Below are 16,271 nucleotides of genomic sequence, written 5' to 3'. Positions count from 1 at the left end.
AAAGGAACTTTTTTGCTGATTAATTTATTTAATTTGTAAAACATGTCCTTGTCACAAATTCGGTTTGGTCCATCTTTTACGAGAAAAACACAAAAATACAAATAATATAGATGAAATGTAATATACCTCACGTAAGTTACTATTAGAGTAATAAAAGTGTAATTCTCAAATAAATAAAAGTAAAAATGTTTGTATTCATGGAATGTGTTTATGTAACACGGATTCTCACCTAACAATCTAACATACAGTCTACTCATCTTTACATAATAAACTTATTCGCTAATTAGTTTCTTTGAGGACAACACCACAAATATATTTAATTTACAACTTTAATTGTAACTTTTACATTATTGAAAGTAAAACCAAAATATAGTTTGAACTACCAAAAAAAAAATATTAAGATATTATAATATTGGTGGTTTAAGGTTATGTAATATGATCTCTTACTAGCAAAAAGTATGCATGTGCTTAGAGTTATGGAGACTGAAGACTAGTGTCTTTAGAAATGTCTTTAATTCATGTGAAAAAGTCAAAAACTAATAGACATATATGCATCTTCCAAATAATAAGTAACAAGAAAATATTATTTGATAATATAGTGTTAACTTTGAAATAACAAATCTAGAATTTCCTCATAATTTGTAATAGAATAATAATTAAAGACAGTGTTAACAAAAAAAATCTAGAATTCCAAACCTATCCTAATCTATAGTTACAAACTGTGCATCGTTTGTAAAATTTTAACACATGCTTTGTTTATTCTGAAAGAAAAAAAAAATACTAGATGAAACAAATTATAATGAAAGAATTAAAGGATACTTACCAACTAATTACGCTACATTTTCTAGCATTAGTGTGAAATTTATTTGGAAATGCAACGTTGGTTTTGGATATAGACTATAATCGTACCATTTTCTAGCTATCTCACGTTAAGGAAGTTTGCTGATTCATTTATACAATGAGACTAGTAGTTATCACAAATTTGGTTGGGTCTAGCATTTACGATGTTATAGTAAGTTTTAAAGCAAAGAAACAACAAAAAAAAAGCTAAAGAAAATAGTATATATTATTTTTTTTCCTACGGCCTCTTTTTTCCTAGAAACATTAAAGTGTCAATTCAAAAATAATACTATCGTAAGTTTAGTCCATACTATGTATGTAAACGTGATTTTACATATATAATCAAGTACAATTCTAATTTACTTTTAAATAAAACTACTCACACAAACTAAACTTAAGATTTGAAACTAAAAATGAGGTTAAGTAATATGGACTTCTCATTTTATTCTTCATTGAATTGTTTTAGATGCTGTATACTTGCTAAAATGATATTCACGGTCATCCTCAATTCTATTTTTAAACCACTTATGAGAAAACATGCATATAGCGTAATTAGATTTTAAGTTAATTTTTACAATTCATCTGTTGTATTATAAATTTATTTTATATGAATTAAAATAAAATGATCTAATACATTATCTATAAGTTCGCCTCCGGCCTTCATTATCGTTGGCACGGCTCAATATACGTAGATAAAATGCAATAGCTCACGCAAAGTTGCAATTCAAGCAATAAAGTCATAAAAAAAATGTATATCCGTCGTAAACCGAAGCTTAATAATCGATCGTTTCATCTTGACCATGTATATGTGCCTTTGATCGATTAGGAATATTCGTCCTTTAGATGGGAACATAATACGAAGAAGTTTCCTAGTAGATTCCTTGATCCATTAAATTAAGAAAACAGATTTGGGGATATTTTTTTTTTTGCTAAGAGATTTGGGGAGATTTGACTGACCTCAAAAACTGTTTTTGTTGTGTAATGACGAAAAATAAATGGAGGTGTTGAAATCTTGCAAATATACATCGAAATTCAGACAACCATGGAATATGAAGATTATCTGAATAAATTCAACACTTCAGAAGTTGATTTGGGTGGAGGGAGATAAACATGTAATTTGACATAGTTCAGTAACTTTTACTCCATCAGTTTCATTTGATTAGAAATGTTTAATCTGAACATAATTAGACCATCATTACCGGTTGAAATCATAAACGTTTCTCAAAAAAAAAAAATATTTTAATTGAAACATGTATATGCCAATAATAAGTGGCCATGTGTATAAATAGTGTATGAATTGTTTCTTCCGACAGCAACTTGAGTAACGCTTTCTCTTCTCTTTTGTCTTTTTAATAATTTTTATTATTTATTCACTAAAATTTTGGTAAAGCAACAATCTGAGTAACGATCGTTGGAGATGTCCTTAGCATCTAGAGTCTCACCATATACACAAATATTAAAAAAATACATTTTTCATTATTAATTGATAATTGAGATAAATACCAAATCAAAATATTAAAATGTTTTATAAAGATTAGGAGACAATATAATTTAATCTTTAGCCCATGTATGATAATAATCTAAAGGGAAATATAATTTAGACCATGTATGAAGTTTTTACAAAGATTAGGAGACAATATATTTTAGTTTTTTAGTTATATGATGTAAATAATCTCACCTAAAATATGATTGCACAACTTTTTCAAAAAAAAATTGACATACAACCACCAATCAAACCGCTTTCCTATTTAAAATACATACAAATCAAATATCTATTTTACCTTTAAAAATATTTTTACAACCATAACATTTTTAACCGTTAAGGTATGCTTTTTACCACTACTACCTACAAAATGTCTCTACGAACACATTAAGCATATTATATGTCTTTTTGCGTAGTTTTTTTTAACATTTAAATTGTTGACTCAGACAATATTTTCAATGAAAAAAAATTTATCATATCAAAATAAATTTTGATATATTTATAAAAAAAGTATAATACAAATATACTTGATTACAAAGTGTTTATAAAGGTTAAAAACTGAAAGAATATAAATATAACATAACTAAAAATCTTCCACTTTTGAATGAGACTAATATTTGCCTCATCCCTAAGGTTGATCTTCCGCAACGGATGGCGGAGTTCAGCCCTATTAGTTTATGTAATGTGAGTTACAAAATTATCTCGAAAGTATTGTGTTTCCGACTGAAGCGCTTGTTGCCTCTTTAGGTTTCAGAGACACAATCAGCCTTTGTGTCTGGTCGATTAATTACAGATAATATTCTTGTGGCTCAGAAGATGTTCCATGGGCTAAATACTAACCGTCGGTGTAATTCAGAGTTTTTTGCATTTAAAACAGATATGAGTAAGGCACATGATCGGGTTGAGTGAGATTTTTTGGAGGCAGTTCTGATTCGATTAGGGTTTGATAGGAAATGGATTTCGTGGATCATGTGGTGTGTTTCGTCAGTGACGTATCAAGTTCTTCTGAATGGCCAGCCCTGAGGTTTTATTAAACCATAGCGGGGATTACGCCAAGGGGATCCTTTGTCACCATACTTGTTTATACTCTGAAAGGGAGAAGAAATTAACGGGTATTACCATTGCCTCTAGTAGTCCTACTGTTTCGCATTTGTTATTCCCAGATGACAGCCTGTTTTTTTGTAAAGCAAAGGCGAATGAGTGTAGGACGGTAATGGATATAATCGGAAACTATGGTAAAGCCTCAGGACAAGAGGTTAATCTGGCTAAATCCTCTATCATGTTCGGTAAGAAGGTTCCTGATGATATACGATCCCAGTTGAAATCAGTTATTGGGATTTCTAAGGAGGGCGGTATGGGTTCTTATTTGGGTATTCCTGAGAGTCTGCAAGGGTCGAAAGCTAAGATTTTTAGCTACGTTAAGGATCGGATGGACGATCGAGTAAATGGATGGTATGCAAAGTGTTTATCGAAGGGTGGTAAGGAAATTATGATTAAATCGGTGGCTTTGGCACTCCCTACCCATGTGATGTCATGTTATAAGCTGCCACATGATTTGACGTCTAAACTAACGAGTGCTATCTCTACCTTCTCGTGGAAGTCTAATGATAAGGCACGAGGCATGCACTGGGTTGCTTGGGATAAATTATGTAAAGATAAATGTGAAGGGGGTCTAAGATTCCGAGCTTTGGAACAATTTAATGAAGCAATGTTGGTGATATATCATGGTTTTTATGGTTTTTAACCATGATATAAGGAGTCTTTTAGTGTCTTTTCATTTGTTTCTAGATTGTTTTTGAGTCTTTACAGGTTTTTAGCATGAAAGGAGCGAAATGGAGCAATTTGGATGATTCTGGAGCATTTAACCGAAGGAAATCAATTTGGAGTCTGATCCTATGAGGAGCATCGATCGACACCACACAAGAGAGCATCGATCGACACCCCTCTCTGCCGACTCAAGACCCAAGTTTTGGAAAATTTACAAAAGTTGCCCAAAGTCTTCCATATTTGCAACACAAGTCCCTGACGTGTTTTATGACATATAAATAGTATTTTTAGGTTTTCCAAACCATTAAGTTATCTTCTAGCAGTTTTTGAGAGAAAGGATATTGAGAGCTTTTGGGAGAGATAGATCTGAATTCTTTGTAGAGAGAATATTTCTTGAACTCCCTCTTTTACTTTTTAATATCTATTGCATGTTATTCAGAAATATGATTTGTTCTTCATTAAACATGTCTGAGTAATTTGCTTGTTAGGTTTAGGGTTTTTCATAGGGTTTTTTATGATATATTAGATCTGAGATTTTTAGGGTTCTTAATCTTTTATGATCTTCATCCTTGGTTGTTCTTCACAATAATTCTTGATTGATCACCTAGAATTGTTATCTTAGGGAAATAAATTGATATGAGAATATAATTGTTTTCCTGATTAAACCATTGATGAGCAGAATTTTTTCTTACAAAGAGATTTGAATTAATAATTCTGTGAACTTATCTAAACCTGTTCTTAAAGCTGATTTTTAACTTAGAATTTTACAAAGAGATTTGGATTTTCTGGTTTTAAATTAAGAATATAATTGTAGTGAGAACTGATTATTTTACCAAAAGTTTAGAATTCTATATCTGATCTTTATTGTTTGAACCTTAATTATTTTATTGATTTAATATTTCATAATTTCCTGAGAAATTCACTAGGTTTAACTCTTTTGATTTTCTGAATTCACAACACTTTCATTTAAATATTTGCATTGCTTTTATTTTAATTCAATTTAACTTGTTTAGCGTAATTTACAAAACTTTATAATATATTGTGTTTGATCTTGAATCTCTGTGGATTCGACCCCTAAGTACTGCAGTGATCTCTTGTTTGAGACAGTAGCTCTAGGGATTAATTTGAGCTTATCAAATTTTGGCGCCGTTGCCGGGGACTCTCTGATCTACCATTAGATTTAAGTTTTTAATTTTGTCTAAATTTTTCTTTTTATTTTCTACTTGCACGTTTTTATTTTTCTTCTCTTTGGTGTTTCAGGTGCATGCCTCCTAGACCTCACACAAGGAGCAACAAGTCTAGTCCTACTGTGAATTTGTCAAACCAAGAGTTGGGAAAAATTGAGCGTGAGAACAGAAAAGCAGCCAAGTCTCTGAAGATGGTTAATCCGATCATTCTTATGCGTGATAAGGATGGTGTTTTGAGGGATCAAGAGGGCCACTTGCGCAATGAGCAGGGCCAAAAGCTTGATGCTGAAGGAAACGTGATTGTTGAACCTGTTGTCAACGAGAAGGCTGTCGTGAACCAGCAAGCTGGTGTCCTTGATGATCCAGATCTTGGTGTCGATCGACACCAACCAGGTGGCATCGATCGACACCCACCTGCAGACGGACGTGGAGCTGCCAACCACGTCCAGAACCCAGTTCGAAGACAGGACCAAAACCGGGACTTGATCAGGACCATTGCTGACTACAACCAGGCTGATCTTGTGTATGAGAACCGGTCTGCTATTGTTCCTCCTCCATTCCAGGGAAATGAATTTGAGCTGAAGCCTGCTTACTTCCAGCTAGTTGGGCAGAGACCTTTCTCAAACCTGCCCCATGAGAAGCCTCTGGACCATATTGAGCACTTTGAGGATCTTGTGACCAGTATCAAGGCTAATGGAGTGACTGAGGACTTCATATTCTGCAAGCTCTTCCCATACTCACTTGCAGGAGAGGCATCTCAGTGGTTGAAGCAGTTGCCAGCTGGATCTCTGACAAACTGGCATGATATCAAGGTGGCTTTCCTCAACCATTTCTATGATGATGCAATGTCAGATGAGCTGAGAGTCAAGATCTCTTCATTCAAGTAAGGACATGATGAAGCTTTCAAGGCAGCTTGGGTGAGGTTCAAAGCTTATCAAAGGCTGTCCACACCATGGTTTTTCAAGGGTACAACTGTTGAGTATCTTCTTTAGAGGGTGTGATTGGAAGTATCAGTTAGCTTTGGATGCTGCAAGTCATGGGAACTTCAAGACAATATTTCCAGAAGATGCTGAAATTTTGATTGAGAATTTGGCAATAGCACTAAAAGAGCTGATGCTGAAAAAAAGAGACTGCATGAAGAGTTTGATTCAAACCAGCTAGATTCTGTTAATGCTAAGCTGGATTTAGTGCATAATCTTCTTGTAGGAAAGAAGTCAGTCCAATTTGCTGCTGATGTTGAGACATTTGAGCAAGAGTCAGAGAATATAGAGGAGAATGTTAACTATGTGTATGGAGCTGGGTATCAGGGACAGAGATTTGGTAATCAGCAAGGCAACAGGCCTTACAATGGTGACCAGAAGCAGCAACATAACAATGGCTATACAAGGACCTATGGGAACTCATCTTATCAGTCTCCACCTTCTAAGAATTCTTCAGAGAGTAGAATGGAAGCCATGCTTGAGCAGCTTTTGCAAGGACATGAGCATTTGACAGTGACATTCAATGGAAAGATTGACAATGTCTACACTGAGCTGAATGGGAAGATAGAAGCATTGAACATTCATGTCAAGAAGTTGGAAAATCAGGTTGTTCAGACTGTTGGGTCTGTTAAACGACAAGAGAGTTTTCTTCCTGGAAGAACTGAGTCAAACCCTAAACATGCTTGCAATGCCATATCTGTGAGGGATGAAGATGCTGTTGAAATTGCTTCTGCCGAACTGGGTGAAAAATCAACAAAATTTTTGGTTTCAGATGATGGTGTCGATCGACACCACCTGGGTGTCTGTCGACACTCCTCTCAGACGAACCCAGAAACTGCAAAATCTCAGGTTCCAGCTGTTGAAAGGGTTTACAAGCCTAAGGTTCCTTTTCCCAAGCCAAGAAAGTCTAAGCAGGAGATGGAGGAAGCTAGATGCAAGGCAATGATGGACAAGGTGATGATTGAGATGCCATTGATTGATGCAGTAAAGCTTTCACCACCACTAAAACGCTATGTCAAGAGAATGGTATCCAATGGTTTGAGCCATGAAGAAGGAGCCTTGCTAACTAAGGATGTTAGTGCAATTCTGTTGAACCAGCCTGTTCAGAGGAAGAAGGAGAGAAAGCAGGAGGTGGTTGTCTCTAAGGAAGTGAGTGCAATCATTCAATGTAGGACTGCTAAGAAGTTACCAGATCCTGGAAGCTTTGTACTTGATTGCTCAATCTCAGCAGGAAGGTTTTCTCACTCACTTTGTGACCTTGGCTCTAGCATCAACTTGATGCCACATTCTGTTGCTGTGAGACTTGGGATGACAGAATTCAAGCCAACTCAGATTTCTCTTATCTTGGCTAATCGCTCCCGAAGAATTCCTGAAGGTGTTTTAGAGGATATTCCAGTTAAGGTTGGCAACTTCATGATTCCCACTGACTTTGTGGTGCTGAAGTATGATCAAGAGCCTAAAGATCCTCTCATCTTAGGAAGATCTTTCTTGGCTACAGCTAGTGCCATCATAGATGTGCAGAAGGGACACATAACACTGAATGTGGATGGATTGAGTATGAATTTTGAGATGGATAAGCTGAGGAGGGCTCCTACTATTGATGGACAGACTTTTTCTGTTGAAAAAGTTTCTGCAACACGGGCATCAGGCTCAGTGTCGATCGACACCAACAAGGAGGCATCGATCGACACCCCTCCACATCCGAGTTCAACCTTGTCCAAGACTGATGTTTCAAGTCAGAAACCTGTTCCCAAACAGAAAGTCTCCCACTCCACCCTCCAGAGTCCTCAGGTAAGGAAAAGATACACCTCTTCTACACCTAATCCTCCTCCTATCATCAACAAGAATTTCAAAGAGATAAAAACTGTTTTGCAGTTAACCAAGCCACGAGATTATCGTAGAGCGCTTGTTTCTTCTGTTGATGATTTTGCAGGACATAAGAGAAGCAAACCCATCCCTAAATCCCACCCTGGTCCTGTTCCTCGCATACTTGGCAAGCCTCATGCACCTAAAGCTTATACACCACCTTGGATGAAGAGGTCATTCTCTCAGAAGCATTCAATGCCATGTTCTGATCCAACGGATGCCTAAGCTGCAACACAGTCAAGCTAATGACTGAAAACAAGTGTTTAGTGGGAGGCAACCCACTGGTAGGTTTTTCTTTTTCTTTTGATTTTGATTTATACATTTTTATTTTTCTTTTTGCTTTCCTCTTACTTGATAACACTGGGGACAGAGTTGTTAAGTCTGGGGGAGGTTAGTTACTAACTATGTTTTCTGTTTTTGAGTTTCAGTTGTGTCAGTCAAAACCATAAAGTTTGAGTCAAATTTTTCAAAAATTTTCTTTTTGTCTTTGGGAATTATGATCTTGATTAATGATTTCTCTTATTTGGCTAACACTCTAATGATTATTTGTTTATGCTTGATCTCAGAACTAAAGCTTAGAAAGACTATGAGCCTTATCAACAATCCTGAAAACCCTTATTCAATGGATATCTGATTGATCTAACGTTGTCTCAACCTTTATCAGGATTTTAACCGGACTTAATCTCTTACTTTGGGGTTGGAAATCAGTGGACTAGACTTCTTCTTCAGGCCATACAAGACAGTGCAATTTTTCAAAGTATGTCTCCCCTCTCTCTTCCCTTCAGTGCTCAGAAAAGAAAAAAAAATCAGAAAAAAAAAGAATAAAAGATGAGATAATTTTGATCAGTTTAGAGAGGTAGGTAAATTACCAGTAACCTCATTATTCTACTCTTGAGTCAAATGATCACACAAAGCTTGGAAGGGAGGGGTAGGTAACCCCGGTATTCGCTTACACCTTTGATTAGAAAAAAATAAGAAAAGAAAGAAATTGGAAGTGAGAAAAGGGAGAGGAAAGGAGATGTAAGAAGAAAGTCTTGACCTGAAAAGAGTCCATATGCCACTGATCAATACACCCAAGGTAAGAACTCACATGTACTTGCTTAATTTTATATAATGAGATGACAATGGAGATTTCAGAGATTCCAAAGGATTGTGGGATTTGAGTAAGGAATGTTGATGCTTATCATGGTTGAGTATAAGAAGTAAGTTCTTGAGTCAGGTAAATGAAAAGTGTGAATAAGAATAATCTGCAATTAAGTGAGTTCCCAGTTTTCAAACCTCTTTCACATGTCTAAGCTTATGTTTTGCTTGAGAGCAAGCAAAGGCTAAGTCTGGAGGAGTTGATATATCATGGTTTTTATGGTTTTTAACCATGATATAAGGAGTCTTTTAGTGTCTTTTCATTTGTTTCTAGATTGTTTTTGAGTCTTTACAGGTTTTTAGCATGAAAGGAGCGAAATGGAGCAATTTGGATGATTCTGGAGCATTTAACCGAAGGAAATCAATTTGGAGTCTGATCCTATGAGGAGCATCGATCGACACCACACAAGAGAGCATCGATCGACACCCCTCTCTGCCGACTCAAGACCCAAGTTTTGGAAAATTTACAAAAGTTGCTCAAAGTCTTCCATATTTGCAACACAAGTCCCTGACGTGTTTTAGGACATATAAATAGTATTTTTAGGTTTTCTAAACCATTAAGTTATCTTCTAGCAGTTTTTGAGAGAAAGGATATTGAGAGCTTTTGGGAGAGATAGATCTGAATTCTTTGTAGAGAGAAGATTTCTTGAACTCCCTCTTTTACTTTTTAATATCTATTGCATGTTATTCAGAAATATGATTTGTTATTCATTAAACATGTCTGAGTAATTTGCTTGTTAGGTTTAGGGTTTTTCATAGGGTTTCTATGATTTATTAGATCTGAGATTTTTAGGGTTCTTAATCTTTTATGATCTTCATCTTTGGTTGTTCTTCACAATAATTCTTGATTGATCACCTAGAATTGTTATCTTAGGGAAATAAATTGATATGAGAATATAATTGTTTTCCTGATTAAACCATTGATGAGCAGAATTGTTTCTTACAAAGAGATTTGAATTAATAATTCCGTGAACTTATCTAAACCTGTTCTTAAAGCTGATTTTTAACTTCGAATTTTACAAAGAGATTTGGATTTTCTGGTTTTAAATTAAGAATATAATTGCAGTGAGAACTTATTATTTTACCAAATGTTTAGAGTTCTAGATCTGATCTTTATTGTTTGAACCTTAATTATTTTATCGATTTAATATTTCATAATTTCCTGAGAAATTCTCTAGGCTTAACTCTTTTGATTTTCTGAATTCACAACACTTTCATTTAAATATTTGCATTGCTTTTATTTTAATTCAATTTAACTTGTTTAGCGTAATTTACAAAACTTTATAATCTATTGTGTTTGATCTTGAGTCTCTGTGGATTCGACCCCTATGTACTGCAGTGATCTCTTGTTTGAGAGAGTAGCTCTAGGGATTAATTTGAGCTTATCAGTTGGCCAAGCAGTTTTGGCGTTTAATCCATCATCCGACGTCCTTAATGGCTCGGGTGATGAAAGGACGATATTTTAGAAGTAAACATCCTTTAATGGCAAAAAAACCAAATAATCCTTCCTTCGCTTGGAGGAGTATTTATTCAACCAAGGGACTGGTGGAACGGGGAGCGAGATGGGCGGTAGGTTCTGGTTACTCAATTTCGGTTTGGCGGGACCCATGGTTACCGGATATTCGTCCGAGACCAGCGCATGGCCGGGGGAGTTTATGGCTCCCGAGATTGATGGTTAATCATCTGATTAATCCAGTTATTAAGGATTGGCATCTGCCTACTATGGAGGAGTTCTTTGATCCAGTGGATATTCAACTCATTCGGAGTATGCCGGTTAGTAAAACGAATCAACCGGACAGATTACAATGGCATTATACTAAGTCAGGGAAGTATTCGGTCAAATTAGGCTATAGGTTGGCTCGAGAGTTGATAGCGGAAGTTGAGTATGGGCCGACGTGTATGCCCTTGCGGGATCAGTCGTGGAAAATAGATGTACCTCCGAAGATTCAACACTTTTTCTGGCAGATTGCATCGGGTACTCTTCCCGTGCTAGAACGGCTTGCGTATCGGGGTGTCCGGTGTGATGCCTTGTGTAAGCGATGTGATTCTGGAGTGGAAACTATTAACCATGCGCTCTTTGAGTGTCCTCGATCGTGATGTATTTGGGACAGGTCTCCGGTATCGTTAGATCCAGGAGGTTTTCCATATGCATCGATATTTGCGAATTTAGATTTCATCTTCTGGCGAGTGCCTTCACATTCCGGGGTTTCAGATATTATTCATTGTCTCCCCTGGATTGTATGGTCAATTTGGAAAGACAGGAATAAAAATGTTTTTCAGGGTATCGAGCTAGAGCCAATTGATATCTTGAATCAAGCGGATACCGAAAAATTATTGTGGGAGGAGGCCAAATCTTATTCGGTGAGATATCTGGACCCTCCGCCTTTGTTGGACAACAGAGGTTCTTTTCCCCGGTGTCAGGTTGATGGTTCATGGAAAGGTTCAGATCCTTTCCAGGGTCTAGGTTGGTGGTGTTGCGGTGACGAGGATTCAACGCTTCTGTTGGGAGCTCGGAGTCATAGAAGAGGCGTAACTCCCTTACATGCGGAATTTCAGGCACTGATCTGGGCTATGGAGTCCTTACTGGAGGCTGGAGTCGACTGCCAAGCTTTTGAGACGGATTGTGCCGAACTAGTAGAGATGGTGCAGACGCCGGAGGACTAGCCCGCCTTTACGAATCTCTTAGAGGATTTTTCATTGCTTCGGTCCTCTTACCCTTCTTTCATCCTAGCTAGGATCCCACGAGACTTCAACTCAAAGGCTTATTGCCTTGCTCGGTCGTCAAGAACTTTGCTTTCTGAATCTACTTTTATAAACTTTTATCCTCCAGTTTGGGCCACCAATTTTAGAGTTTTTTTTAATTTTATTAATGTTTAGTTGAAAAAAAAAACTAAAGGAAAGATATAAAATTATAAATATGAAGATATATGAATTTTAGATAATTTAAAGATGAATATATAATTTAAAATAAACAATCAACAATACTACCATTAAATTAAAAATATTTTTTAAAAAGCATATATTGGTTTTACATATTTCTAATTCAAAGTTGCCCATAAATCCAAATTTGGCCCATAAATCCAATTTGGAACACCACAGCAAGAAAATCGTATCACAGTTCAAATTTGGCTTCTCGTAGTTCGTAATCTTATCCTACCTAACAAATGTCCGTGACAATTTTCCCAAACGATCCAATAATATTTTTCGTGTGGGCTTATGTGACTTCGTCACAAGCCACAGGCATGTCAAGTTGTCAACTCAACTATCTAATCTGAAGTATTTATCGGCACCTACTTCCACAAGCTTGGTTCGGCTAAGCTCAACTGAAGTTTGTTGGTTTTAGAGAAGACGTTGATTATTGTATTGTGAAATTTTTGACCAAAGTTCTTTGTTTATTGTTTTTTTTTTTTTTGGCTCCGACTATTACTTTGAATTATTTCTGTGCTATTATATCCGTGATCAAATTTTGGATAGTACAATTGTTTTGACCAATTAAAATTTATGTCGTTTTTGACCAGATAATTTATAAAATCTTCTGGTTGACAAACCGAATTTATGTCGTTTATAAGTGGCAGAATTACTAAATTGACTATTTTAGAAAGCGATGATAAGATAAAAGTTTACATGGGAGTTGGAAGTGATAATTCTAATGTTATGAAATATTAATTTAGATTTTACGTATAGCCAGATAAAAGTTTACATGCATGGGAGTTGGACGTAATAATATAATGTTAAAATCATGCTTTACATTTAACGTATAACTACGAAATGTTAGAGAATTCAATATTCGATTTTGAACCATAAGGAAATTAGCAGTGTTTGGATTTAATTTGTAATAGAAAAGTATGCGACTTCTGCAAAAATAAATATCTCATATATGGACTTGCGCGTCACTCGTATACCAGATTGGGAACATGGTTTCTTAAGTCTAATGTATCAATAAGCAGATGCAAAATCACCTCCGATATATTTAGATATTGATGAATTCGAGCTTAACTACGAAAATTTTGCATTCATGTCCTCATCCATCTTAAATTGGATATCTAATTATGTGTTCCGCTTTGTTTTCAACAAACTTAAATGAGTTTTGGAAACCAATTTATTGTGGATAAAAATGATAAAAGTCTTTATCCCTATATAACACAAAAGGACAATTTTAATATAATTTGTAACTTTAATTGTTTTTCAATAACTAATGATCTTGAAGTTGGACTGAGAAAGTCATTATAATTTAGTAACATATATAAAACAAATACTAATAACATCTACTCCATAAACTAATTGCAAAGGAATCTTAAGGGAAAAAAATACAACTACCAACAACTCTCATTTAGATCAACTGTAATCAAATACTAAGTCAAATTATTTAAAAATTGTTTACTTTGCCCTAGTTGTAACATGCACTACACAGTAAACCAAGAAAAAAAAAGCACATTCTCTAGTCTCTCTACACATGCAAAAGAGAGATATTTTCTTTTAAAACATTATTATTTTGACCATAAAGCCCGAAGATGAAAGCCGAGCCGGACAGCCACTTGCCCACTTGTAATAGACATACGTAAAACCCCCTAAACTCATCATTTGTACTCGCCTTTATATTTTGGATTCTGGCTTCTGCCAACTTATACTTCAACTCAACTTCACCCAAAAGAAAAAAAAACAACTATGAGAATCGTTCCTAAGACAGATAACTACGAAACTGAGCTTGCGGAGCTAACTTTATCCGTTAACGTCTCCACCGCGACTAAGAGAAGAAAACAAGAAGATGAAAAATGGTTCAAACGGTCCGAAAAAAGCATTTATGATTACAATCTTGATGAAGACAATCCTAAGGTTGTATGCATAACGGACGGTGTCACATTTGTCGGCCGGGCTATTGTAGAACGGCTCTTGCTCCATGGCTACACCGTTCGAGTCATCGTCAATACGCCAGGTAATATATAAACCATATGCGGGTTCATTACTAAGAGTAATATGATTGATATAATTAGACTCATTATGTTTTGTAGATGAGCTTGAGAGAGTGAGGGTAATGAAGGATGAGATGGCTAAGTTTTATGGGAGGATCGAAGCAGTGTCGGCCAAGTTAACAGAAATAGAGAGCTTAGTTGATGCATTTGATGGGTGTTACGGCGTTTTCCACACTTCCGGTTTCATAGACCCATCTGGGGTCTCTGGCTACTCCGTACGTGAGCTCTTTTTATATTTTACGTTTCACAGTTCCACGTCTTATTATTTTTAGAATTTATCAGAAATAAAAAATTTAGGATATCTTTAGAATACGTTTCACAGTTCCACATTTCACAAAAATTCAGGCCGATCCAAAATATTTTGATGTCTAAAGTGAAAGCCCAAATTAATTGCGTTGCGCATTTGCAAACAAATATAGAAAAACTGTTTAAAATCTCCTTAGACAAGACTTAAACTCATCACTTTTTGCAATTAAGAGAATGTGATGAACGCATACAAACTGTTGTACAGATATATCAAAATGTGATAATAATTAGTTTTATATTTTCAGAAATATATGGCTGAGATAGAAGCAAAAGTTAGTGAAAACGTGATGAACGCATGTTCGATGACACAATCGGTGAGGAGATGCCTCATGACTTCTTCTTTGCTAGCTTGCCTATGGCAAAACAACACGCAGTTGGATCGCCGTTCTGTGATTGATCACTCTAGCTGGAGCGACGAGTCTCTTTGCAAGGACAAAAAAGTAGTTTTCCCTCTCACATTAGTAGTTTTTGATTCTTGATTTATACTATTTATTTTATTTTTACGTATGAATTGTTGGCTGATATTTATGGACTATATTGTGTAGCTGTGGTATGCATTAGGGAAGCTCAAAGCAGAAAAAATTGCATGGAAGATTGCAGAAAATAAAGGATTCAAACTCGTAACAATATGTGCGGCTCTTGTCACGTCCCCTAACATACTTCAACATAATTCTACCCCTACAATAGCTTATCTTAAAGGTATATATTACTAGTTATTTTCATTTATCTTATATAATTCAACTACACAAATTTTAGAAATGATGCTCGTTCATTTTTGCCACGGTAAACTTTAAATAACATTATTAAAAAAAACTCAATAATTAATGGAAAATTTAAAGTTGTACGTGGTGTATGAACTTGGGAAGTTTAAGCCAGACAAATGAAATGTCTTGTATACTATTACTTGATTTGGCCATTTGGGGACAATGTTAAAAAAAGATAGGAGTCTCTGTCCTAATTATGAGTTTACTGTTAAAGAACATGAGCTTCTTCACAATATTTGAAATATAATGGGCACTTGCATACACTTTTTTCTCATAAGTTAATCTTATAATATAGGAGGCGAGGAGATGTATCGAAATGGTGTACTAGCCACCGTGGATGTTAACACGCTAGCAAAAGTACATGTGCGGGTATACGAGGAAATGAGACAGCGATTAATCTACAAAGGATTCGAGGGGACAAGTATTATTATTGCTACATGGACCGTACGAACCCGTTTTGCTTATCAAACAGAAGACTTTCTTCCCTAATGTCTACTATATATCCGATTAGTTGTCTTGGATCTTAATTATATTTGCTTTGTGAAGTATTCCTTATTTTTGTTATTTTTGCTCTCAACTTAAGGACAATGAAAAGCAAATAATTAATTAACAAGAGTGAGAGAAAATGACAATGGCCAAAAATATTTGAATTTTGGGTTCAAGGACGAGTTTTTATCAACTAATTTTGGGTATAAAGAGAGTTGGTCATTGAAGAAACTAAAAGGTTTCATGTCTTAAACAAATATCAAAGCTAGCAAATGTATTATGATGAATCAAAATCTTCATTACAAAAATGAAACTAATCTATGTTTCAACAAGGACATTTTGATGAGTATAAAGCAAAGAAAACACTTCCTTAATGGTGGACGACGGGGAAAATAATTTTTCTTAGGCTTCATAGTCCTCATAAGGAAATCAAGCAAACACCATCATATGAGACAATTACGTCAACAACTAAATAGTTCATA

General features: G+C 35.4%; 2 protein-coding genes and 1 non-coding gene across 3 annotated transcripts; 2 read left to right on the top strand and 1 right to left on the bottom strand.

The window, feature by feature from the left end:
* The first annotated feature begins 3,536 nt into the window (after nucleotides 1-3,536).
* Nucleotides 3,537-11,927, top strand: LOC147937824 (uncharacterized). The gene is made up of 3 exons (XM_087465282.1): nucleotides 3,537-3,801; nucleotides 10,960-11,281; nucleotides 11,375-11,927. The coding sequence occupies exons 1-3, from the start codon at nucleotides 3,537-3,539 to the stop codon at nucleotides 11,925-11,927; spliced, it is 1,140 nt and encodes a 379-aa protein (XP_087321408.1).
* Nucleotides 6,132-6,236, bottom strand: LOC147937825 (small nucleolar RNA R71). The gene has a single exon (XR_015567671.1). It is a non-coding gene; the product is annotated as a small nucleolar RNA R71 (small nucleolar RNA).
* A 1,961-nt stretch (nucleotides 11,928-13,888) lies between the features above and the next one.
* On the top strand, nucleotides 13,889-15,916 carry LOC104710631 (cinnamoyl-CoA reductase-like SNL6). Its single transcript, XM_010427264.3, has 5 exons — nucleotides 13,889-14,196; nucleotides 14,273-14,448; nucleotides 14,785-14,979; nucleotides 15,085-15,238; nucleotides 15,599-15,916. The coding sequence occupies exons 1-5, from the start codon at nucleotides 13,929-13,931 to the stop codon at nucleotides 15,790-15,792; spliced, it is 987 nt and encodes a 328-aa protein (XP_010425566.1). The 5' UTR covers nucleotides 13,889-13,928; the 3' UTR covers nucleotides 15,793-15,916.
* Nucleotides 15,917-16,271: the final 355 nt, after the last annotated feature.

Source organism: Camelina sativa, chromosome 9 (genome assembly GCF_030686135.1).
Source record: "Camelina sativa cultivar CO46 ecotype springtype chromosome 9, ASM3068613v1".
NCBI lineage: Eukaryota > Viridiplantae > Streptophyta > Magnoliopsida > Brassicales > Brassicaceae > Camelina > Camelina sativa.
This window is presented reverse-complemented; position numbering and strand designations above follow the sequence as displayed.